Source organism: Corvus moneduloides, chromosome 1 (genome assembly GCF_009650955.1).
Source record: "Corvus moneduloides isolate bCorMon1 chromosome 1, bCorMon1.pri, whole genome shotgun sequence".
NCBI lineage: Eukaryota > Metazoa > Chordata > Aves > Passeriformes > Corvidae > Corvus > Corvus moneduloides.
The window spans coordinates 99,906,225-99,930,267 of record NC_045476.1 but is presented as its reverse complement, the minus strand read 5'-3'; the positions used below and the strand labels follow the sequence as shown (position 1 = coordinate 99,930,267).

Here is a 24,043-nt window from a genome sequence, read left to right as displayed (position 1 = left end):
GGCAACTTGGTAATACAATGAAGTGTGTATGATGTTATGTGTAAAAAGCCCTCATGATACTTCCTGCAAATCCTGATTCATTGTTTGAAGTATCTTAATGCTTGTGTTTTCCGTCATTTGGAGATGCAAATATGTGTAAGAGTATGCGTAGTGCCAATTTAGAGCATTTACTTCAATGCTGCTTGAGAGTTCTCCAGGAATTCTGAGAGACTGCTCTGAGGCAATACACTGACCTGTGACCATCAATCGGGTACTCAGGGCTTGTGGCAAAGTAGGATTTCAAGGAGCTGTTCAATGTCAGTAAGCTTTTGAGATACCTGTAGATGTTGAAAGCAGTTGATTATTTTTACAAATGATAGCAGAAGTGACCTGGTCTTTCTTGGCTTTTAGAAAGAAATGTGCTTTTCTTTGATTTTTGGTAGATACTGACACATCATATGCAGTTTCTTTGGAGTCTGTGTTGGCTGGTCATGAAAACTGGGTGTATGCAGTTCACTGGCAACCTTCATTTTCCAAAGGTAAAGAGGTATTAAACACTTACCAGCAATGTTAAGTGTCATATACATAGAGCACAGTCACGTGTCTTTGTATTGTTTGCATGTTCAGTTGTTCCTGTAGACAATGACAGTCTTTAAATTCTGTAAATAATGTCTTATGAGTAAACAGATGTTGCCTTGTACTCAAGTTTTCTTTAAGGAAGGAAATTAAATAACTGAGCTGTAATGACTTTATTGTGATTGATTTGTGGCTTATGGTGTACAAATTAGTTTAATTAATCAGTATGAATTAATAGCTCTAATAGGTTACCTTGACACATGTATTTGAAATGTCTGTTCTTCAGAAGGTGAGCATTACTTCAAGAGCACTCCTTTCTTTTTAATGGTGCACATTCCTGGAGTAACAGTTTTCTCTAACCTCTAAGGCATTAATGCAGACTCCTATTGAAACAGTGTTATTTATAGTTTAATTTTGCATTTTGCTATAGTATGTATCTTTCTTTTGAAATCCTTAAATTCTGACAGCCTTGTTTGCAGTTCTGATTTGCTGTTATTTGCCTGCCTGGCATATAAGGGAAGGAGATTCTTGATTTGACATTGCACAATCAGAACACCCTTGAATATTTGTACTGGCAAAGATGTCTTTTGTTGTGATATATTTTAGAGTTACTGGTGGCAGGTGACTTCAGCAGTACAAAGGACAGCTTTGCTGGTGTATATACAACACTTGAACAGCAGAGTGCCTTTAGAATGTCAAAATACATGTAGTGAAAGACACAGGACTTGCTTTAAAAATATTGGTTTAGTTATCTGGTCCTTAAACTTTTCTTTTTTTCTAGATTAGACACCACTAAAAGATTTAACCTTTTAGAGCAAGGTTTAGGCACAATATAGGCCTGTCAGCGTTGCACTGCAATCTGAAAACTGTCCTGTTAGACCAGGAAGTCTTCCAGGTGCTTCTGCATACGTGAAGCTGCTTGTGTTCTGTGGCCTGCCCAATGCTGGGTTCCCCAAAACAGATTTTCACTAGTGGCAAACTGATCTGAGAGACCTGAGAAGGTAAGGTGGGAGGCCTCTTGCTAACGTATCACCTCATGAGATGCCCGCCAATATCTCTATTATCAAGAAAAATTCCTCAGTTGTTTTCCTGCAGGTTTCACAACTGGGTGATGAACCAGCTCCCTCTTTCCCATTCTGTGTTGGGCTTTTTTTTGGAGTGTTTCACTGCATTCTGGGGAGCAGTCCTGAGTTACTGTATGTTTTACAGGATTCTAGAGTCTGCTGAAGTCAGTAGCAAACCTAACAATTTGGAAATAAACAGTGAATACTGGGAGATTATTTTATTTTAAACTGTAAATCTCTCAGTAAAAACTTACTTAGGACTGGAACTGAGAACTGCTGTGCATCCTCTTTGTGAAGCTCTAGCTTTTCCTCCAAATTATATTTAATCCAATATGAGTTTGGAGTGCGAAAACTGTGGAATATGGTTGTTCTCATATACATGTTTTACTTTTTCTTTGGATGATTATGCTGAGAATACAATACCTCCTAAAGAATACCTGGCAAGAATGTAGAGCCTGTAAATTTGGCATATAAGAACTGCATTGTGTTTCTCTCATGCTGAACAATTTTCTTAATGTGTTTGTATTTCAGTATCACCTAATTTCTTTAGAAAGTATTCCCCTAGGTTGTAGGGTAATAATTTTCCTTGTACTGTAGATGGCAGCATGCAACAACCAATGAGGATATTGTCTGCATCAATGGACAAAACTGTGATCATCTGGGAACCTGATAAGGAATCTGGAGTCTGGCTAGAACAGGCAAGTGTCAGTCATTCTCACAATATGTACCATATTCAATTTGTTTTTCCAGCATCATGTGTGTGCTGTAGGGAGCAAAAACTCTATAAACTTCTGGCAGAGAAAGGCAAAACTGTTTTGTTGCAAAAATACTCATTCTGATGCTCTGTTGCCAGTAAAACTGTATTTAAAAAAAAGGTGATACAATATGATTTTTATTGTTTGTTTGTTTTCTTGTTACTATACTGAGGAGTTTGGGGGGTGTTTGTGCTCAACTGTCATTCATAGTGTACAAGACAGCTGCTGCATAGTAACACTATGTGCTATATACTCCTGGTAAGAGGAGGAAGAAACCCTCTTGAACTGTTTGCAGTTAATCCTTGTGGGAATGTGACCTAAGCAGTTACTGCAGAGCAGCTGACATGCAATTCATAAGCCTGGTTTTACTCACAGTAACTTGATCATGGGCTTGTGTCATTAGGTTTTTCTCCATTTGAGCTGAATACTTGTGTCACTTGTGTAGTATTCTGAAAGCTGTTCTGATGTGGATCATCCTAAATAAACAAGCAGTACAGCCAGATTTCTCTAGTGCTTTGATTGAGGTCTTTGTTTTCAGCTGACCTGCTTTTCTAAATTGCAGTAGTTCAGTTGGTGTTGTTTGTGTTGGGTTATGCTAGCCATTGTTTGTGATCTTTCCTGTCACAAAGAAAGTTCCAATCCTCTCTTGGGTGCAAAAGAGAGAATTACAGTACGGTATTTAATTTTTCCTCTGTTTCATTTAAAAGTTGTGGTGCCTTTGTGCTTTAAGTAGAAGTTAGTTCAGAAAAGGGTGATCACACAGAGATGCCATTTGATGTCCCTAGGTGTAACACATAGTTGTGGCTTAATTCACAAGCTTCTAAAAATGGGTTGTGCAGTAAAGCTTGTTGCAAGTTGTGATTCTTTAATTTTACATTCTCTTTGCATTTGTTTGACCACAAATGTGCAGCTTGAAGTTCAGATCAGACATTTTAACTGCAACAATCCGTTTTGCATCGAGAGAGGGAAATCTGAGCTGGAATCCTGCAGGGAGGAAGGGCACAAGGGGAACATCCCAATTTCTCTCTTTCATCATGATATGATGAACAAGATGCCTTCAGAAATTCATTCCCCTGCTCAGAGGTGAGACTAGAATTCTGCCTCTAGCATGGTGTATCAAAGTCACTTCAATATGAGTGGTTTTTTTTGAGTGAGTGCTAATAAAATGGAGCTACTAGTGCAATGCCATTTAAAATGGGGCAATGGTTCATTTCATTTTGATCTTAAAAGAGGCCATATAAGAATGGGGGAGTTGAAAGCTTGAAAGAAATGGTGGTCTTATGTATTGAATAAAACTTGAAAATGTAACTTTATTAATCTTTTAATAAAATTTAAAAAGTGGAAGGGCACTAGAGCAACTATAAGGCCTGTGTGTATGCATGCGTACATACATGTGAAGTCATAAGGGAAGCACAAAACGGGGGCCAGAATATGCCACAGAAGGAGTGTGGATCAAATTGCAGGTGTTCATGGGGAAACAGGGAAGTGAAAATATGGTAGGGAATCTTGAAAATTAAGTAGGAAAAAAAATGTACTTGGGAACTACTGTTTCTTTGAATCATTTTTCCATATTGTGCAACAGAGCAGTAGCCAGGCAACAGATAAGGAACTGTTGCATCCAACAAGCTGGACTGAAACACGGAACATTTGGGTTTGCATCTCATCTAATGTGATGTTTTCTTTCCCTTTGGGGATCCTATCTTGAGATGTCTATGAAGGGGGTTCCATTCAAATGGCATGCAGCTTTAATTCCCATGATATTTCAGTGCTTAACTTTGCAATTAAAATATTCCTTGAATGTATTTGTGTGTGTAACGTGAACTCTTGTCTATAGGTAGTTTTTCATCTTGTGAAATATGAATGATTTTGTAGGAATGGAAGACCATTTTCATGGATATTTCCCTTCTGTTCATTAATTTAGGTACGGGTAGGTGAAGTGGGTGGCAATACTCTTGGATTTTTTGACTGCCAGTTCAGTCCAGATGGTTCAATGATCATTGCTCATGCTTTTCATGGAGCGCTCCACCTTTGGAAACAGGCTACAGTTAATGAGGTACGTTGGTTTTTTTGTTAGTAGTATTACTTAAAAGAATTGTACTTTTAAGTCATTTGAGGTAAATTTCTGTTATTAATAGAAAAGTGTAACAGTATAGTTTAAAATTAGTGATTGAAATAGTCCTTTCCTGAATATAATACTCTATAGGGGTCTCAGTCCTGCACAGAAGGGAGGTTGAAATCTTCCACGCTTTAAACGCTGTTTCTTGCCTGTGGTGATCATGAAGTCAGTTGAAAGGACTGAACTCCTTTGTGGTTGTGCTTTGTTCACAGCTGAACAAATAACACAAATTTCTTTTAGATGGGAGCAATAAATCAGTATTTGTGTCTCTTCAGCCTCTCTTGAGTTTTAATAATTTGCTGTTTACAAACGTCTTTTTCTTACTTTCTTAATAAGTCCATTGATACTTTTATTTTGCTTATAATTTACCAATCAGTCAAATGAAAAACTCCTTCTTTGTGGAACTCTTTTAATAGAAAGAATGGACTCCAGAAGTTGTGATTTCAGGACATTTTAACAGTGTAGAGGATGTAAAGTGGGATCCAGAAGGAGAGTTTATCATCAGTGTGGGCTCCGATCAAACTACAAGGCTCTTTGCTCCATGGAAAAGGAAGGAAGAGACAGAGGTACGATCTTCAAAGATTTTGTGAGTGTGGTTAAGGGGGCTTGGTCTGTCCTGAGTTTGGAATGAGTCACCTGAGTTCCCAGCTGGTGATCTGTTTAAAACTGCTTGGTTTGGTCATTCAGTTTGTGCTGTTTTCACTTTAAAAATATTAGTGGCAGAGTTTTTGCAATCACTCAGTGTGATTGCAGTTCATTCTTGAGTCCACCTCCAGATTACCTTCAGTTAGTGTTCTCCCAGAGTCTTGGGAAACAGGCTCTGCAGTAATTCAGAGAGAGGAATACATGACTGGTACTAATAAGCACCTATTGCACTTGTTTAACAATTGGCTAAACACTGCTGCAGGTAGTCATAAAGAAACTTAACTTGGTTGTACTTTTTTACACTAACTTAATCTAAACAAAGTTCTCACTGTATTTTTTTACATTAATTTGTTTATGACTCTGTTTTACTAGAATGATTATTTGAACTACCTGAGTGCAGCTGGTACCTGTCCTGTTTTTACCCCCAGCCAGCAATTAAGGACCATACAGCTGCTTGCTCACTCCTCCTGCATTGGGTTGGGGGAAAGTCTGTTTAGGAATGCAGAAGTTCCTGTTTCTTGTTTCTCATGCATTTTCCTCCTCTACAAATACAACCTTTTCTGGCAGAACAGTACCAGTGTTCCATCCAGGAAACTGGCAGAAACTAGACCGACTGTAGTCATATAAGGCTCTGTACCATTGATTGGGGGAGGCTATTATAGCTGTCTCATCAAAGCTTCTGTAATGTAGACCAGCACAGGAGGTCTGATGTTTTTGAGAGAGTGAATTTGGCATGGTTTCTTTGATTTCCTTCTTCCAGGCCACACAGGAGTGGTGGCAATCCCAGTTCAAGAGCTACGCTTTGCCTTGTGTTGTAGGAAGGACATTTCCAGTTTCCTTCCCTGCTTTTTACCCTAATCTCCACTCTGGAGGGTACATTAAATATATCAAAACAGATCAGGACTAGCACGTGATGTAAGTTGGCAGCATTCAAGAGTTGTCAATATCACTTTCTCTGTGACAGAAGTGGTACTGAAGTACCGCTCTTTATTATGTATGCTGCTTGCTAAATTTTAATCCTATTTCTGAAAGAACTGATCTTTGGATGACTTACCTGCACAGCTCTCCCTGAAACTTTTGAATCTATTTAGCAGAATGATTGCAGTCTTCATATCTAAATTTGGCATAAACTGAATTCATGTACTTTGCCTTCCTGTTCTGACACAGAGCAGCCGCCTGGCTAATTTGACCAGGTATAAATCTAAGTAGTTTCAATATTTGTTGCTGCATGAGGTGTGGGAGAAAGCTGTAGTATCCTTTTTGGATGGGTGAAGTGGAGAGTTGGGGTAGAAATGGGTCATTTGAAGAGGTTTGTTCAGGACTTCTGAACCCCGGAAAGGTTTTTACTTCTGCTCATGAACTTGGATAGCATAGGCTTTTAAAATGGCTTACTTTCCTTATTACACTGAGTTCAGCATCTGAAAAATTACAGCAGGAGACATCCAATGTTTGTCTTAACAAGACACAATGGATGGTTCAGATATCTGTGGAAAGTTAGTATTACAGGTCAGTATTTATGTTTTTCCCTATAAGAAGGAAACTAAGTGTTAAATGCAAATAAATATCCTTTCTTAAAGTCTCAGTTCTGATATCAGAATATCAGAAAAGAGGGATAACCATCAGCTTCAATTTGTCATGCAACTTTGCATCCTGATTTTTCTGGAAGAAGCTTATTGCATGACTTATACAGCCCTCTCTTTGTCTGTTTGGGGTTTGAGTTCTGGTTTTTTTTTTCATTCCTGCTATGTGTTATGTTCCAAAGTATGCAAAAACATACCTAGTAAAGGGTAAGAAGGGCTTGTTGCACTGTTTGATTTTATCCTTTTTAGAATGAATGCTTTTTTCCTCACTGGAAAACAATCAAGCCTTTGTGAAATCATGAAGTTTTGTAGGATGTCTCAAATTCCCATTCAGGTCCTATCGGAAACTTCAACATTCAAAACTGAATTGAATTTTTAGGGTGATATGTGCAGTGTTCAGTCAATATAATGCCTTTGCTTATATTCATATGATACCTAGTACAGTGTAAATTCTGTCTTGGCTACAGGCATTGGAATACTGAAGTAGTAGGAATTCTAATAGTGAAGTAGTGTAAGTTATTTTAATTGATTCTGATTCTACTAGCTCTTAACTCAAAAGTACACACTGGATTTTTCCAACTGAAGTATCATTTAGGTGAAGTAGCAAATGACACTTAGGAAAAATCTCTTCTGAAAGTGCATTCGCTAGAAAACAAATGGGTTTTTTTTAAGAGTAATTTTTCCCATGTGTAGAATAAGTCAGATTTTTAGAAAAGCAATTAAAATAATTTAATATCTTTTTTGCTAATATTATTTGTTTAGTATGACTATAAAACTACCTTGTCTCTCTGTTTTGGTTAACTTAATTCTTGTTTTCTTGGATTAGCACTTGACGATCGGATAGAATATTTCAGGAAAGTAGGAAGAAAGAAAACACTTCTACAGTTACGTAGATTTTCCCGATTTTTTTTTTTTTTTTTGCAAGAATCTATGAAGATTTTGTCAGTTTTTTGCAAATCTTCTGCTAAGTGGTCTCAAATCGTGCTAACCCATGACAAGTATTTAAAGAAAAGAGGGAAGTAGGAACCTGCAGCCTGCAGTGCTGCTCTTCTTTGTGAAAGACAGATGAAGGAAGCAAGATAATTATCACTACCTTTCTTAGGTCTTACAGACCTACAGTTTTGAAAGTAGTAGGATACAATCGTCTTTTTGCTTAGGCAAATTATGTTCTATTCCTGTCTAGCATAAAGAAGTCACAGTAAGTGCCTTAAACACATCTGTGCAGGGACACAGTTTACTAATTAAAGGAGTGGTTTGGTGGAAAAATAGGATTCAACTGATGTATGTGAGCACCAGTTTTATGCACATCAGTAGAAGGTTGCTCTTAACTTTGCTTTATATTAGTAAGTTCAGCAAGTAAATAGTGGTACTTTTTTTGAGCTTTAGATTGTGCTGCTTCTCTGTTTAAGAGTTGTGGTTTTGCTGTGTGTCTGTTTTTAGGTAACGTGGCATGAAATTGCCAGGCCTCAAGTACACGGATACGATCTGCGCTGTCTGGCAATGATCGGCCGGTTTGAGTTTGTGTCAGGAGCAGATGAAAAAGTGCTTCGAGTTTTTCGTGCTCCCAAGAATTTTATAGAAAATTTCAGTAACATCACTGGTATCCCAATGGAGAAGCTGTGCTCCTCTGTAAGTGTGCTATAGCAATTCTAAGTGAAGAGAGCCCTCTTAGATGTAAATAAAGTTAATGCTTCAGAAAATGTCAGATTGCACTAAACTCTGTAAAAATTCTTTTAGTTGTACTGAAACCTTAACCTTGCTTTTCCTTTCCCTTCTGCTTGTTTCCATGTGTGTTGTTTCATACGTATTTTTATGGTGTTGTCATATGAAACAGGTTCTATTTGAAACCAAACAAGACCTTGTATCAGAAGATTGAAAAGAGTGTGGGTAAATTTTAAGTAACTCAAACCAAAATAGGCTGCTGTACACACTTGGGGATTAAACAAACAATAAAGCCTGGTAATGTGTTTCTTCTTAATTTAAGGATGTAGTAGTCTTGTCTAGATCTAATTATTGTTGTGTGGTTATGTGTTGGTATTACTAATTTTTTTTGTAATTGTATGCTTGGAAATAGCGTAAAGCTTTCAGCACTGTTTTTAGTTCTTACATACAAATATTTATAAATATGTACTTGCTCAGGCTTTATTTCCTCTTGGCATTGGAAATCTTCTTGAGACCTTAGATTCCAGTTCTTAGTTGTGGGTATGTCTGCTGTCCTGTGTTGCTGTCTTTGTTTGGTCCCCATTTACATTAAGTTCTAATTCTGATTTTGTCTGCATTTTGTAGAGCAGACTTCGTTCAAGATAGGTGCCTCTGTACAGTGCCTTGCATGCTCTTTGGATATCTCACTCAAAAGCAGGGTTTTCTCTGCAGTTTCTCATAGATGGATTAGCCTTTCCATTTAATTTAACAATTGAAATATCTGGGATAGAAATAGAATCATTTTCAATAGCAAGAAGTTACATAAGTAGCTGTTTAGTGCTTTAATTCCACAAGACTTCGTAAGCATTTGCATTAATGGCCATTGTACAAATAACATTGTGCTTTTATAAGGCTGGCAGATGTCATTATTTTACTTTATGAGGACTTCTTATCGGCTCTTCCTCTGAGTGCTGTTTTTTGATTCATATCACAAAGTGTTTCACATGGGCTTTGGTTAAAGAGGAAGGCTTTATGAGCTCTAATTATACAGCTGCTTTTAAATAGCTTTCTTGAAATTGTTTTCTGTGAAAGCTTTTTATCATTAAAGTGGGGAAGCTTTTTCTTAATTTGGCTCAAATGCCTTCCCCAAAAAAGTACCTGAAACCAAAAAAACCCAGCTTTATATTCAAAAAGGGTTGAATAGGATCATATTCAGTTCAAGTTCATGGTATTGTATTATACTTTGGATTGTAATCAGGAACGATTTTTGTTTTAGGGGACTTATACTTGTCTGTGTCTGATAAATTTTCTTATCTAATTATGAACATTTAAATACATTTTAAGCTGTCACTTAAATTACTGATTTCATTCTGTAAAACAGTGTTTCTTTGAACTTTTCAGATACCATAAGGAAGTGGGTTTACAGCTATTAAATCTTCTTTTATCTCTACATGAAGGTCCCCAAGTTCACTTACCTTTTCTAAATTTTTACTCTTTTCTCTATACCATTATGGAAGTATTTTCTGTGTGGTGATTTGTCTTTCCCTTGTGCTGCTTTGAACACACACGTATTCCAGCCACATATCTGTGCTATTTACTGAGTTGTATTTCAAGTGGTGGTCACAGGCAGTCACCCTCTGTTCTCTTTTCCAAAATGCTGCTTTATTATTTCACTTCAGAACAATGATTTCCCAGTTCTATTGTGTTAAAAACTGCAATGCTCTCAGTTAATAGATTAATTGTCATGTATGCGCTAGAATAAATATAGTTGTGGAAGAAAAGCTGCAATTAAGGTTGAAGAAAATCCTTGAGCTGGGGCCTTAGAAAAGCTTTTTTTTTGTTGTTGGGTTTGTTTTTTTTTTTTTTTCCTTGCAGAGTGTTGGTTTTTATTTTGTCCAAGAGTTTTTCGAAGTGCCCCCTTCACTTGCTAGGAAATTAACTCTAGAAACTCTTGGGGATTCCTTAAGTTGTGGCCTTTGAAATCCAAGATTACATGATAATCTGTGTGTAACCTTTCTTTTTTCTTTAATTCAGCAGTCATCTGATCTTCCAGAAGGTGCAACTGTGCCAGCTTTGGGATTATCCAATAAAGCTGTTTTTGAAGGTATTGCTAGTGAGAAATAATGGTTATGGTGTTTCATGTGGAAACTTTATTTAAGGGATTGTTTTAGTGTACATATTAGGTCTGTAAATGTAGGCTTGACTGCAAGTTCCAAATCTAGAAATAAAATAATGCGAAGTGTTTATTTCTTTGCTAGAACCTAAATACTGTGCTTAAAAATAAAAGAAAAAGCACAAGTAAAGAAGAATTAGTTAGCCAACAGTAACTAATGTCTTGGAGAGGCAGGGGAGATTACATTATGGGGGGACAAGGAAAGAGGGACAAACATCTCCCTAGAATGATAAAAGTATTCTCCTGAGACTGAGACTAGAGTCTGGTTTTTCATAAAGTCTCTGGTAAAAATGCACTACAGTGGAATGTACAAATTAGGTCAGACCTGTTTTTTCTCTGCTTAAAGCTTTATGAGAAGGTATGATCTAAAAAAAGGAAGCATTTTAATAAGCTTTGTCTCCAGGGTCTTCAATGGCAATAAGACAGATTTTCCTAAATCATTTGTGAGAGAAAAACCGCCTTTGTTATACTTCAAATAACTCGTAAAATGTATTTTGGCAAAGTTTTTTCCCCCTGCTTTCTCATGAGTTCTTTGAATGAGAGAGGGAACAAAACTTCCTTCTTCTAGATTATTGCCACACACAGAATAACTAATTTCAATTGATGTCATGTGGCCCACACAGAAGGAGCACCATGAATAGAACTTCCCCGCATTGTCCACTGCTGCTCACACAATGCTGTCAGCACTGATGGCTTAGAGTAAAACACCACAGACATGTTCTCACTTATTCTGAAGAGGAATCTTCATGGTGAGCGATGATCAGACAGTGGTCTCAGATAAATAGTGCTCATTTAATTTTCAAGGAAAGAGAAGACGGGATTGATGACAAGAGTCTTCGCTTTGCTTTTTGTATACCTGCTTTTGGAACTGCTGTGCGTGAGGTGTACATTGTCAAAAAGGTAGATTCTGTCTGAGAGGAAATGTTCCCTGTCTCTGTACCTTTTTCTTAATACCTTCACAGTGAAGGACAGAGTTGAATTTTAACTTATAATTAACTAGTTTCGGTTACCTCTGGTACTTTTGCCTAAAGCTAAGGACTGAGTCCTCTACAGTTTTGCTGAAGTTTGCAAGTTGTAGATACACTTGCTCAAGTGTGGCTTTTCATTTAGTCATCTACATCAAACTTAGGAACTCATCACTTGTATCAGAGATTTTTGTCTTAAACTTTGTCAAATACAGAAGGAAAGTGTTAATATTGGGGAAACACAGGTTGAACTCTGGTGACTGCTTCGCTCAGTCAAATTCTTTTTAGGAATCTCTAAAAGACTGCTGATGGAGAGAGGTCAGTTTCAAAATGAAGGTTAGATTATTATTTTTTAAAAATCTTCTCATTCTCATATGCATTAGAATAACAAGCTTCTAGTATTTATATTATTGTAACTCTGCAAGCAGAGAAACCTTGTTTCAAGTACTTGTAAAAAAAATAGGTATTTTTTACTTGTGTAGTCAATCCTCATATTTTTCCTCCTTTAAGTATGTTCTTTAGCTAATGAAGTCCTTACTTTGAATAGGAGATATGGCTGTTCAACCAGATGAGGATGAAGAATCATTTAATACAATTTCAAATCAGTATCCAGAGGTTTATTTTCAACCCCTGATCCTTACAGGTATGAGATTAATTTCTGTTGTATGAAATAGAGAATGAGGTTCATTGGATATAAACTTGAAGCATTATTTAGCAGATTTGAAAAAATCAAATTTGAATATGCTGTACAAATCTTTTTTAGAACCTCCACCAGAGGATCACTTGCTGCAGAATACCTTATGGCCTGAAATTCAGAAGTTGTAAGTTTTATTTTTTCCTTTTCTTATTTAAGTTACAAAATTTCCAGAAAGCTGTTGCAACATATTAATATAGTCTGGTCTTGTAACTCTTCCTATATTGCTACCTTGTTTGACTTTGTGTGCTCTCTATTGCTTGTAAGATAAATAAATTTTATATATATATATATATATATGTATATATATGTATGTATATATATATGTAAAAATTAGGAAACAGTGCAGAAAATAGCAGTTAGAACTGATGTGTCACAATTTTATTTTACTTGGTTGTTTCTCCTTAAAACCTTGTCTATATTGAAGGTCTCTCTGTTTAAGGAGTTTTCTGCATCTTTCCACTTCATGGCACAGGCCTGCAGATGTGGTATGGAAGTAAAGGCTGAGACATTGATGGAGGAGCTTGCCCCTAATGCCTATCAGAGTTGTAAGGTGCAGTAGATGGAAGCAGCAGCCAAACCAGGATGTGTGTCTAGTGGTAGAGCAAAGTGATGAATGTTGAGTGAGATGGTTGCAAACCCAGTTTGGGTATTGAATGCTGACAGAGTGGTTGTCAATTGCAAAGATAATGGAGTTATGTGATCATAATTGTTTTGAGGTTGCAGGGCTTTAGAATTCTTCAGCTGCATTTTCTTCCTTTTCTGAAATTCACAACAATTTTCTCATGAATGTTGTCACCTGGTTTGTTCCCTCATGATCCCAGTAACACAAGGCTGTGCTTTCACAGTCTTCAAACTTTTAGTATCAAAGTGTAGCCCAAAGAAATTGAATAATCTCAATCTCTTATGGGTTTATTTATCTGAATCTCCTGAAAGGGGTCTCAGACTGGAACAAGAAGAATGTTGAGCCTTTGCTGATGATCTCAGTTACCTCTATACATTACCAATTTTGTGACTTCAGTTGGGAGGGATGAAATAAAAAGCTTTGGGGAAACACTTTGCAGCTTGCTTTTGTTTGACTGAGGGTGAAGTTCTGTGGGAGCTCATCTTTGCCTTGAATTGGCCAGTAAATCTGCTTTGAATGCTTTTAAGCTCTGTTACTGTGTTTGCACTTGAAAGTGGTTTTAGGAGGAAAGCCAGTGGATGTTAGACCATATCTGCACATTTTGTAATTTCTAACTGTTACTTTTAACTGTTTCTGCTGTGCATGCTATGGCTGCTAATGGACTCACATAAGTAGGTTGATAAGGGATGTTTAAGTAGTGAAAAGGAGCCAAGGCCAAAATTCTTCTTCATTTGCCTTTGACATTTCACAGTCTAGTGGGACATTAATATTTTATACGCTGCTATGGGAGTACTGCTTATCTGCCTTTATATCTTGCATTCATTAAAATAACTCTGTTTTATGATGGTCTTCAGATGACTTATCTGAGCAATTTTTTCTGTTTTTAGAGATACAGCTAATGATACAGATTATTTTATGCAAGAGCAACAAGATGTACAGCATTCATAGACTTTCAGATTTTTTGCTCAGAATAATCTTGAAAGAAGTAACGTGAAATCGCATAATGTAGATTTCAAGTTGCCATAGCAGCAGAAGAACATTGTGAGGCACTGACTTGCTATAAATAGCTTGTTTGTCATTGACATTTGTGTATTCCTAGCTCTAACTTGACACCAGATTTTGAAGGATTAGTGCTGGGTTTTGCAAAGTGTTTGCTTGAGGAGGTTTTAGTATGAAGAACTTGCGAATTTTTTACGTAATATAATAACTTTAAAAATATGGTAAATCTTGTGAGAATATGCTAATCTTTATCCTCTTGGAAAATTATCATAGAGTGTTCATATGCAGCATGCTGAGATTAAAGCCTGAGTGTTGACATAAATATATATGTATATATGTTTATATGTATGTACATTTCATATAATACACTTGGAAGTTGGAAGAGATCCTTTTTGACGCTATAAAATTGCTGCCTTCATTTGTCTGGACACTGTGAAAGTCCAGTCAGTTTACCTGTGCATTAAAAAAATGCTTTGAATTTCACAATGCTGAGGCAAAATTGCTTGTGGTTGAAAATATCATTTCATTATTCATTCATGCAGTTAACTTCTCTCCATTGTGAACCTTTATTTGGTGGTGTACTATGCAGTGAAGAAATCAGACTTTGTTTATGGGATCAGAGAATGGGGTTGGATTGTTGCTCCTATGCTGTCAAGGCTCATACACTCTTTTAAAACAGCATCTCCTATTGCCAGTAGGTTAATCCTCTTTCCTGAAGACAGCAGTGGGCTATTCCAGCTGCTGGTCTGACCTAGGATAATCCTGCTCATGTGACTTTGCAAAAGACAATATTTTGTTTTTTCTGTTAATTTAATAAGAATGGTTACATTTTGGTGCTTGCGTTTAGCAAAAGCAGCATTGCATGCAGAAGCCTAAAATGTTTCCATCAGCTGCTCTTCAATACTACTTTTAGGAGATTAAAACCGAAGCAACAAAGGATTTGTTTCACAGGTTATTTTTCCTTCCTTGAATTTCAGGAAATTTATACTTTTGATGCAATAAATATTTTTTTAGTTTTAGAAGATTGACTTGCAATGGTTTTCACTACAAAACAGTCTCCAGGAATGTGCTTTCAAAGTAAGCATTATGATAAAACTCCTGCTGGTGGCAAATTAAGAGTAAGACATGCAGTAGTACCTTCATCATTATAAGATACAACCAAGTTTGCAATTTAACATTCCAGTTAGGGGTACACACCAGTCCCTCTCCCTGTTAAATGGTCCAGGCACAGTTACATTTCATGAAAAGCCAGTGCACTCCCAGTCTTCAGACATGACTGTGGAAGTCTGTTGACAGGATATCCCCATCAGCGATGCTTTGGACTCAGTCCAACAGGTCCAGACAGTAATTTGTCATTTAAGTAGGTGGCTGTTCTGGCTGCAAGTGAAATCCCATGAACATCAATCCCATATAAGAAGTTAACACTGCTGACTGAAGGAGTTCATTAAGAGAACTGCCCATCTCTTCAGAGCTAGGAGACTCATAGGAAACAACTCCACCCTGCTAGTATTGAGCTGATACTTGTCTACTGTTTATAGACTGCATCTCCAATTTTACTTTACTTCCAGTCTTTTTTGTGACTGATTTTAATTTGTATTAGTCTGATTGGAATTTCTCCGCATTAGTTAAATACCAATCTGGATATGTGAGCCTGAATTTCAGCAGAAATCATGCAAAGACTGATTAAAAAATGTGTTTCTGGAGAAGGCTAGAAATTTTGGGGGTTTTACAGATGATTCTTGTCCTTTAGTTCAGAAATCTTCTTGCAGTATTTCACAGAATAGGCATTCTTTGACTGTATGTTTGTGGCATATTTCTTCAGTGGTTTTCAAATATGTGACTTATGATTTTTCTTGGTAGTGTTAAAATTGCTTTTTAAGAAAATAAGGATACATTAAATGCTGCTTTAATCTGCTTTGTTAGTCATTAGGATAAGCTTTTACAGTGCTGATGCTTTAAGACTGTGGAATGGGCTGGAGAGATTTTTCTGTAGCCAGTTTCTAATGGAAGAATTTGTGCAGATGTTTAAACCGAGTGCTGAATAAATTATTTGGGATGTAACACTGAAACAGTGGTGAGAAGTTCCCGGCAGGTGCCTTTCATTTTTGAAAAGGGATTTAAATTAATGTAAGAACTTTGATACATACTGGAAAAAAGACTGTGATGTGTTGAATTTGTTTTCACATGTATTTCAGATATGGACATGGATATGAAATTTTTTGTGTTGCTTGCAATAATTCAAACACTGTAATTGCCTCAGCATGTAAGGTAAGACAAGATTCTAGCACCACCTAGTGAAAAGTGCTATCAGACTTTTAGGCCTGAATTTTGCTCTTTCACAAAAATGTGGAAGATTTTGTATAAGTGACAGTTGCCTTGCAAAGGTGAGAGTGATTGCAAATATGTTATTATTCCTAAATTGTATACGATTCATTTGAAGATATTAGTAAGATAAATACTAACAAATACAGATCTGAAATCTTTTCTGATATCCTGTCAGCATTAAAAGAAAGGAGTGAAACAATGTTGAAACTTACCAGAGGAAAGCTGAGTCTTACTTGATTTCAAGCCTTAAAACACGCTGTCCAGTATTATAATACTTTGAAATGTGTGACTTTTATATTTGCTCTCATTAATTCACACTGATATTTTTTTCCATCCATACAGGCTTCCAGAAAAGAACATGCAGCAATTATTTTGTGGAGCACTGCTTCTTGGAAGAAACTGCAGAGTTTGTCTTTTCACAATCTGACTGTAACTCAGCTGGCATTTTCTCCTGATGACAGATTTTTACTAGCTGTTTCTAGAGACAGGAATTGGTCACTGTGGAGGAAACAAGATTCTTCAGAGTCAGGTAAGATATGTGAAGTCGGTATACAAATTTGTAGACTTGGAAGTTTGTTCAATATTTTTGACCGCAAAATATTTGAAAGAGAATTGATAAAATATTTTAATGGACAGTTTGTGTACGACTTTGAAGAATTATTAATGTTGTAGGCTCTTGTGGATTTAAGAAATGCAGTTAATGTGTGGAAAGATAGAAAGGAAGTTAAAATGCAGAGAAGAATATAATCAGGCGTTAGATGGTGTTTAATTGACGGATGTAATGAAGTCTGCTAGTCCTCCTGCCTTCTGCATGTGATTGTATGTTTGACTTACTGAAATCAAATATACTAGCTGAACTTCACATTGGCATTCTGTCAGGGAAAGCCATCTCAAGAGTTCTGTGCAGGCATAGCCGAAGGTCCAGCGCTGCACCCGTATCCTGCATAGGGCTGCCTTGTCCTTGCTTGCAGGACACGACCCTTTGAGACTCTTGACAGGATTAATCTCTGTCTTTGGTGTGGCTTTCTGATAATCCTACACAATTGATTAATTTGACTAGGACTGGCTATGTCTGGAAAAAGAGCTGATAGTAAGGATTCAGTTGACTTTCTCATTAAGACTTTGAGCCTTGCAAAATCATGAGGAGATTGCTATTGAACACTTTAATAGAATCCTAGAACAGATGCTTGTGCTGAAAGCAATTATCATTGCACTCTTGGCTTAATAGCATATAAACACTGCTGGGCTCTATAGAATGTTCCTAGAGACTTGGCAGTGAGTTTTGGCCCCTTCAGACAGTGTCCGGTTGTATCCTGGCTTGAATTTCTGTTCTATTCAGACTTCTATTCTAAAGCCTGGCATATTGTCCACAGTAGTTACACAATGTTTCAGGATAAGGATCATGAATACTCATAGCAAGTAGAGGAAATCCTCTTTTCATCTGTTCATCAATAACCCTTCTGTCTACAAATAACATCATTATCAGTGTAAAGCAAAACTGCTGCTATTGGCATCCCAATAAGGGGTTATTCAAAGTCTATCCTCCAAAATGACAACCTTTTCTACTCAGGAAAAGCATTCCCATTTACTGATCTGCTGATCAGATTTAGTGCCTGATTGTATACATGCTGAAATGGCAGCTTGTCTCTTTGGGAACACATTAATCTTTACAATTGGACCATTTTGATTTGAGCAGTTGGGACTTTACTGGTAAATAGGAGTGCCAGTGAAATTACTGGGGAAACGTGAACACATGGTAAATGTTGCACTATTCAAAAACTTCTGAAATCACTGTTCTTGATAGAAATAACCTGAAGGTGTTATACTTGGACTTAAATTCCTCTGAAAAAGAAATACATGTAAAAGATTGAACTGTTCCTACTGTTTTAGGGCTATAAGGGCTGACTGATATGGTCTTGAACAGTTACCACTGTGGTAAATGCTGGAAAAAAAATATTCATGTAGTCCTAAGTATTCCCAGTTGCTTTAAAGAAAAAAATAATGGAATAATGAGCGGAATAATGTCCAAGTATTCCTGCAGATCTGACACAGAGTAAAGTAAGAGTAACAATCACGTTAAATATGTAAAGTGGTTGAAAGAAGGCTTTTCCTCTATATGTTTTATTCCAGGACCAGTCTTCACTTGCTGTGCCTACACAGATAAAAATACAGCTGTTCACAGTCGAATCATTTGGTCCTGCGATTGGACACCAGATAGCAAGTATTTTATTACTGGTAGTCGGGACAAAAAGGTAATTAATGTTAAAGGAATTTAGAAAGCCCAGGGCTATTTTAAATGTATTTTAGAATAGCAAACACTATGTTCTAATGAGCCCATATTTTATATACACACAAAAATCTTATTGCATGTATTAGCACAGAAATCAGTGATACTTTCATAAGCTAAATAAAGTGCTAGAATATGTATATACAAGACTATGGGCTGCCAGTTGGACATTCTCCCTTCTTTTTTCATGCAGTAAGACAAGCATACATGACATAATACTATGGGTCTCAAGTTTTTGTTTAACTTTCATAACAGAATCTGGTTTTGTTGTCAGTAATTTTAATGAAATCAGACAGACTGTCTACAAAGTTGGATCTTTGCAGGTAGAGATTTTTTTACTATTTTCAGGGTCATCCACTTAATTCTGTGCCCTGGAATTATTTTGATTAAGTTATTCCTTATGTTTTTGTATGTGCATTTACAAGGAGATTAAAATGAAAGTTCCTAGATTACTCTTTTTCTTACAGGTCATTATCTGGGGCCAGTGTGATCTGTCAGTGATTACTGAAGGGAATGTGCTGGATTCAATCAAGCCTTGTTCAACAGTGCTGGATGCTGGGGATTCTGTGACTGCTGTTGGTATCAGCCGTGTGCTTACTCCTGATGGAAGGTATTGCTGGTTTTCTGTGAGGTCATTTTGTGTTTAATCTGAGATTAGTATTTATCCCTTTAGTCAACTAGTTTCCTGTGGCTAAACAGCTCCCAAAATCTACCTGTCAATTATTTTGACCATTCTTTAACTGAATGACCTCTTCTTTCTTTCTTTCCTAGCCACCTTTTCAGGTGTATGGTGACTTCTCCAAAAAGTGTAACAAGAAAAAAAGAAAGTTTGAGAGGGGAGGGAGAGAGGCATTGTACTAGTTTGAAAGCAAACCAGTGAGAGATTCCAAGTCAGATTTACAATTTAATAGGAAAATTAGGATAAAGGCAATAATACAGAAATACTGGTTTAAACTGCCAGAGTCAGGATATGACCTGACACCCCGTCAGGCAGGGTGGCGGTAGCAGTCCGATTAAAAGGTGGCTGCAGTCCTCTTGAGGTGATAGATGTGGTTCTGTTGAAGCAGTGATCTTGTGGAAGGGTCTGGTCTTCCTCTGAAGCTCCAGTGGTGGTTATGTGGCTCTTCTCCTCTGGGAGTCCAGTAGGTAAGGGCTGAGTGGTGTTCCAAACCTCAGATTATATCCAGCTAGGAATGCTTGGTTCCTCCCCCTGGGCGGAACATCTCACAATGGGATGATGTAATTCTGTGAGTCATGCAGTGAGGCTGGATGGCCCATTAACAGAAGGTATCCCTCTGGAGGGAATTATCAGGGATGTGTCATGAAGAGACAAAGAGCCCTGCCCCTCCTGGTTTCAACAGATGGTGATAGAATACATACTTTTGGTTACATCTTACATTGTAACCTAAGACAGGTGTGAACACACCTGAAGTACATTAATTCTTCCAACAATATTGATTTATCTGATGTTGTGAAAACGTTCTTTTTTTTCCTAATCAAATATGTGCAGCAGGTTTCTGCTTTGTTCATTTTTTTTTTGTGAAGCAGCTTTGACGTAAATTGTGATGTATTAATTTTTTTCATGGAAAAGTAAATACTGGTTTGAAGGGCAAGGTACAACAACAGTGCTTGAGTGCTAGTTCTTTCTATGCTGCATTAGAGCTGACCTCACTGAGCTGTCTACTGTAATCTCTAAACTAATGTAATTATTCTCTTGATAGATACATTGTTGCAGTAGGCTTAGAGAATGGGAAGATTATCTTGTACACATGGAAGCAAAGTGGGAAAGAACCAGCACAGGCTGATTGGACCACAAGCATTGAGATGTGTAACAGGTAAGTCTTTTGAAGTGAGTTATGTGCAATGAAATATTATTCTTCAGACTAACAGTGCTGGAGTTCTGTTCTTATAGTATAAAATATATTGATCTAGTTTATTTCTATACCAAAAATTGTTATCCTTTTATGAAAAGTTTGATCCCTGAAAGTCTAAAGATGTCTTGAAGCAAAACCCAGAAATAAAAATATTGGTTATTTAGATGTATTAATAAAACCTCCCAAAAAATACAGACAAAAACCAGAGGGGAGTTAAACCCCAAAATACTTCATGCTATGCAGATACTTTGAGAAGTATTATTATTTGTTGGCCCTACTTAAAAAAAAAAAAAGCTTTACTTTCAGTCATATATATGATGATAGAAACACTTGAGAGAGTGGAAAGGATCACTGTCTATATACATCAGCAAAACATTTTGGAGTGGATGACAGCAAGCTTTCAAGAGCAGCTTCCAGGAGAAACCAAAGGAGTGACAAGCTATGTGCAGAGCTGCTGCAGTGACAGCTAGAGAGACTCTGTGGAGAGACTTCAGATGTTTCACTTGAAGCACTCTCCTGGGTTCCTCTATCACACACTGGCATTGATACTAACAGAAATGGAAGTTGATGGTGACTTTGGCCTGTGTGTGCTTGAAATGAATGGGAAAGAGACACCAGAAAACAGGAAATCGCAGGCTAAGAGCCAGAAATCCGTCATATCTAAGTAACTGAGATGCTCGACCTCCAGCTTAATGTGGTAAAACTGAAAATCAATAGCTGCTTGAATTATTGATGAGTGAGAGGATAAAATGTCATTAGTGTTAATGACCCTGCTTAATAAGAACTTAATACCTGCTGGTTGTCACAAGTCAGTTTTTCCTCAGTCGGTAGTGTAAACTGAAGAGTACTAATTGCGTGAGTGTTGATGTTTACACTCACATGCCCAACTGTGTTTAACATTTTGCAGTTACGTATGGATTTCTTTTTGTTGCAGCCAAAGTCATGCTCTTGCTGTGAAACGCTTATGTTGGAGACATCATGCAGGCAGAGCTGGACATAATGATGAGAACAGCAGCAAGTGGTTGCAGCTTGCAAGTTGTGGAGCTGATCACTCTGTTAAAATATTCAATGTCAACAGATTTGCTCTTTAGCAAAGACAGCATGCCTGTTTGCACCAAAGAGATTCACAGCATTTTATTTCAACTTTTAGCCACTTTGATTATTGAATTTTCTCTTTTCTGCTGTGCCAAGTGAAATATCTGACATGTAACTTATTAAAACAACTTTGGTGGAAGTTTGAAATGTCAAATATTTTTTTATTGCTGCAGTTCTGGGAATATGAAGTATATGTTTTGTTTGGTGAATATCCTGAAACTGAGGGATGGGAGGTGGGGTAGGGCATGGGAGGATAATGAGAGAGCTTTGTTCTCTGTGACTCCAAGGGTAGGTGGGAAGCTGCTTGTGGTTGAGATTCCACATGGAGTACTGAATTTTTTTTTAACTCCTCTTGCTGCTAAACTTAACTGTTGGTTGGCCTGCCAGTGCTGCTAGTGTGTTTAGGCATGTGCAGCCAGAGATCAGGGTTAAACACACAGCTTTCTCTGGTTGCCTTTGAATTTATATTACAGCCCTGGTCCGAGTCTGAGGCCACCTGACTCTGGAAGGAGTAGTTTGTGTTTGCATGCTTGGACAGGCCTGCTTCTTTGATTTTATTCCTTTATTCTGCTGTGCAGGGCTGAGCTTGTGCTTCTTGGTCAGGTGGGGCTTAAAGCTGAACTCACAGACCACTAAATGTTCTGGTGTCTCCCCTGTGAGCCCTTTATGAGCAGAGACAGAAGAGCCACATCTTGGACTGTTGGAGGGCTATCCTCTACAGTTTGGACTGGAAAAGCTTATGGATATCACTAGGCAGGAGCTAAAAGGAGGCAGCCATTCCTTACACTGCCTTTGGGCTCTTCCTGACTTTTGAGGGCTCCTTCTTTGCTCTGATGAAAACAAGCTAACTTAGTTGTCCCATAGTGTAATTTAAGTAGGATGCTAATAGACTGAGAGTACTTCAGACTTTCCCTCAGCAGGTCTGTATCTGATTCCAAAGTCTAATTTAGAAATCAGTTAAACTTTGAGAATGAAATTATTGTTATTTCAGAACCGCTTGCTACCCGTAAATGGCAATGCAGAGGTAATTGGAATTGTGTTTAACTTTTTACAGTGTTGGATATTTAAATTAAGAGTGCAGCTCTTTCAGAGTGGGTAATACTCTTTTCAGAGTAGTTATAGTTTATGCCTTGAAAGGTTTTGTATTTTAGGTCTTCATTTTCAGTTCTGTTTTTCAGCCATTAAAAAAAAATCATTCTTTAAAATGGGGACAGGGGAATAAAAAAATGACTTATTAATAAAGATGATTTGCTACATTTTGCTTGTGATACCCAGTGCTTTCCTTACATGTGTGCTTTAGCATTCAAGCGTTTGAAGATTGTATTTCACTTGTCTGGGAGTTTTTAAGCAACCATATCCTGGCAAGAGGAGGACATAACTTACCACTCATGAAGTTTCAAAAAACTGCCAGAAGTGGAACTTTATTCTGTGTCACAACTGTAATCTTGTATCTTACAATTTGTTGATAATACTGTACAATTCTTTCCAGTAGTAGTACATCTTGTCATGTGGCCACTTCTGGGCATAGGTGACAATGAAACCTCATATTAGTTGTCGCTCTCTTTTATTTTGTGAAATGCTGGCATTAAACAAGCATCAGCTACTAGATGATTTAGTAATCCACTCCATTACCACTGGGACTCTGTGACTCAATCACATTAAAGATTACACCTCATTGTTCCAGCTTTAAATGAACCAGATTAGTCTGTTGGTCTCCCAAGTCTAAGTGTTCATAATAGAAACTTTTAATTTTCAGTTAAGTTAGAGGTTGTCAAGAGACACCTTGGCACACAATTAATATTTTATGTATGATACTATCTTTGATCACATATCACTTTGCTATGCATTTAGTAGGTGTGACTTTTATATACACCTTTATCTTCTAAGAAAATCCACTCGTGTTTTCCAACCAGCATGTAAAAAATACTAAGAAATGAGGTGCTGTCAATGTAGGTGGTGCTCTGAAATTCTCTGCTTGTTGTACCGTGCCACTGAAAATGGAGTTGAGAAAATTGATGGGACAAACTGAAGTTTTGTAAAGAATATTTTAATACCTTTTGGTACATTTGAGGTAAAGCCATCCCATGAAGATTTTGGATGCATATTACCAGTATTTACTGGCTTTATGCTTCTTTTGAAGAGACTTTGTGGTCAAAGATATGAACAAACTGTTTTATGTAATCAGAGCTAAAGGAGGAGGATTGTTTTGTCTTACAGTAGAGGTGAACAAGCAAGAAATGGCATGGGCCTTATTGTTTGTAACCAGAATCAAATGGTTATTGAGGTCATCCAAAGCAATGTTAAATCTTTCAGTCCAGGATGTAGGTGTAGGCATCCTCTCAAGTCTGTGTTGGACCAAAAAGCCATGCTAACACTGCCATTAGAGGTGAGGGTGCCGTGGTGTCCGGTGGATCAGGAGGACAAAATGAGCTGTTTGTGTAAACTGGGAGGATGTGGGATGCTGACATTCAGCCCAAGGAACTCCTGCCTGGGCTTCACATGGTAGGCTCCCTAAATGCTGCTGCCAAGCTATCGATAGTCTTCATTTCTTCAGTTATGAAATGGGAAAGAAGGAGCTGGAGCATCATGCTAAGCCTTAAGAAAAAGGCTGTTGTTTCCTGCAGTTGTCTATCTTGTGGGCTGGGACTTC

The 24,043-nt window shown here is 37.4% G+C and overlaps 1 protein-coding gene across 2 annotated transcripts in view; it reads left to right on the top strand.

The window, feature by feature from the left end:
• Nucleotides 1–22,652, top strand: part of ELP2 (elongator acetyltransferase complex subunit 2) — a 39,825-nt gene extending 17,173 nt beyond the window's left edge. Inside the window, exons 9-22 of one of the 2 annotated variants that reach the window (XM_032119837.1) lie at nt 423–518; nt 2,217–2,317; nt 4,296–4,427; nt 4,907–5,056; nt 8,156–8,344; nt 10,394–10,460; nt 12,042–12,137; nt 12,258–12,315; nt 16,008–16,080; nt 16,480–16,666; nt 18,268–18,389; nt 18,892–19,034; nt 20,146–20,259; nt 21,233–22,652. In XM_032119837.1, the coding sequence (XP_031975728.1) occupies nt 423–518; nt 2,217–2,317; nt 4,296–4,427; nt 4,907–5,056; nt 8,156–8,344; nt 10,394–10,460; nt 12,042–12,137; nt 12,258–12,315; nt 16,008–16,080; nt 16,480–16,666; nt 18,268–18,389; nt 18,892–19,034; nt 20,146–20,259; nt 21,233–21,389 (1,685 nt within the window). In that variant the 3' untranslated portion in view covers nt 21,390–22,652. Of the gene's footprint in view, nt 1–422; nt 519–2,216; nt 2,318–4,295; nt 4,428–4,906; nt 5,057–8,155; nt 8,345–10,390; nt 10,461–12,041; nt 12,138–12,257; nt 12,316–16,007; nt 16,081–16,479; nt 16,667–18,267; nt 18,390–18,891; nt 19,035–20,145; nt 20,260–21,232 lie in introns of both variants that reach the window. The other variant, XM_032119827.1, reaches the window with a different exon arrangement.
• Nucleotides 22,653–24,043: the final 1,391 nt, after the last annotated feature.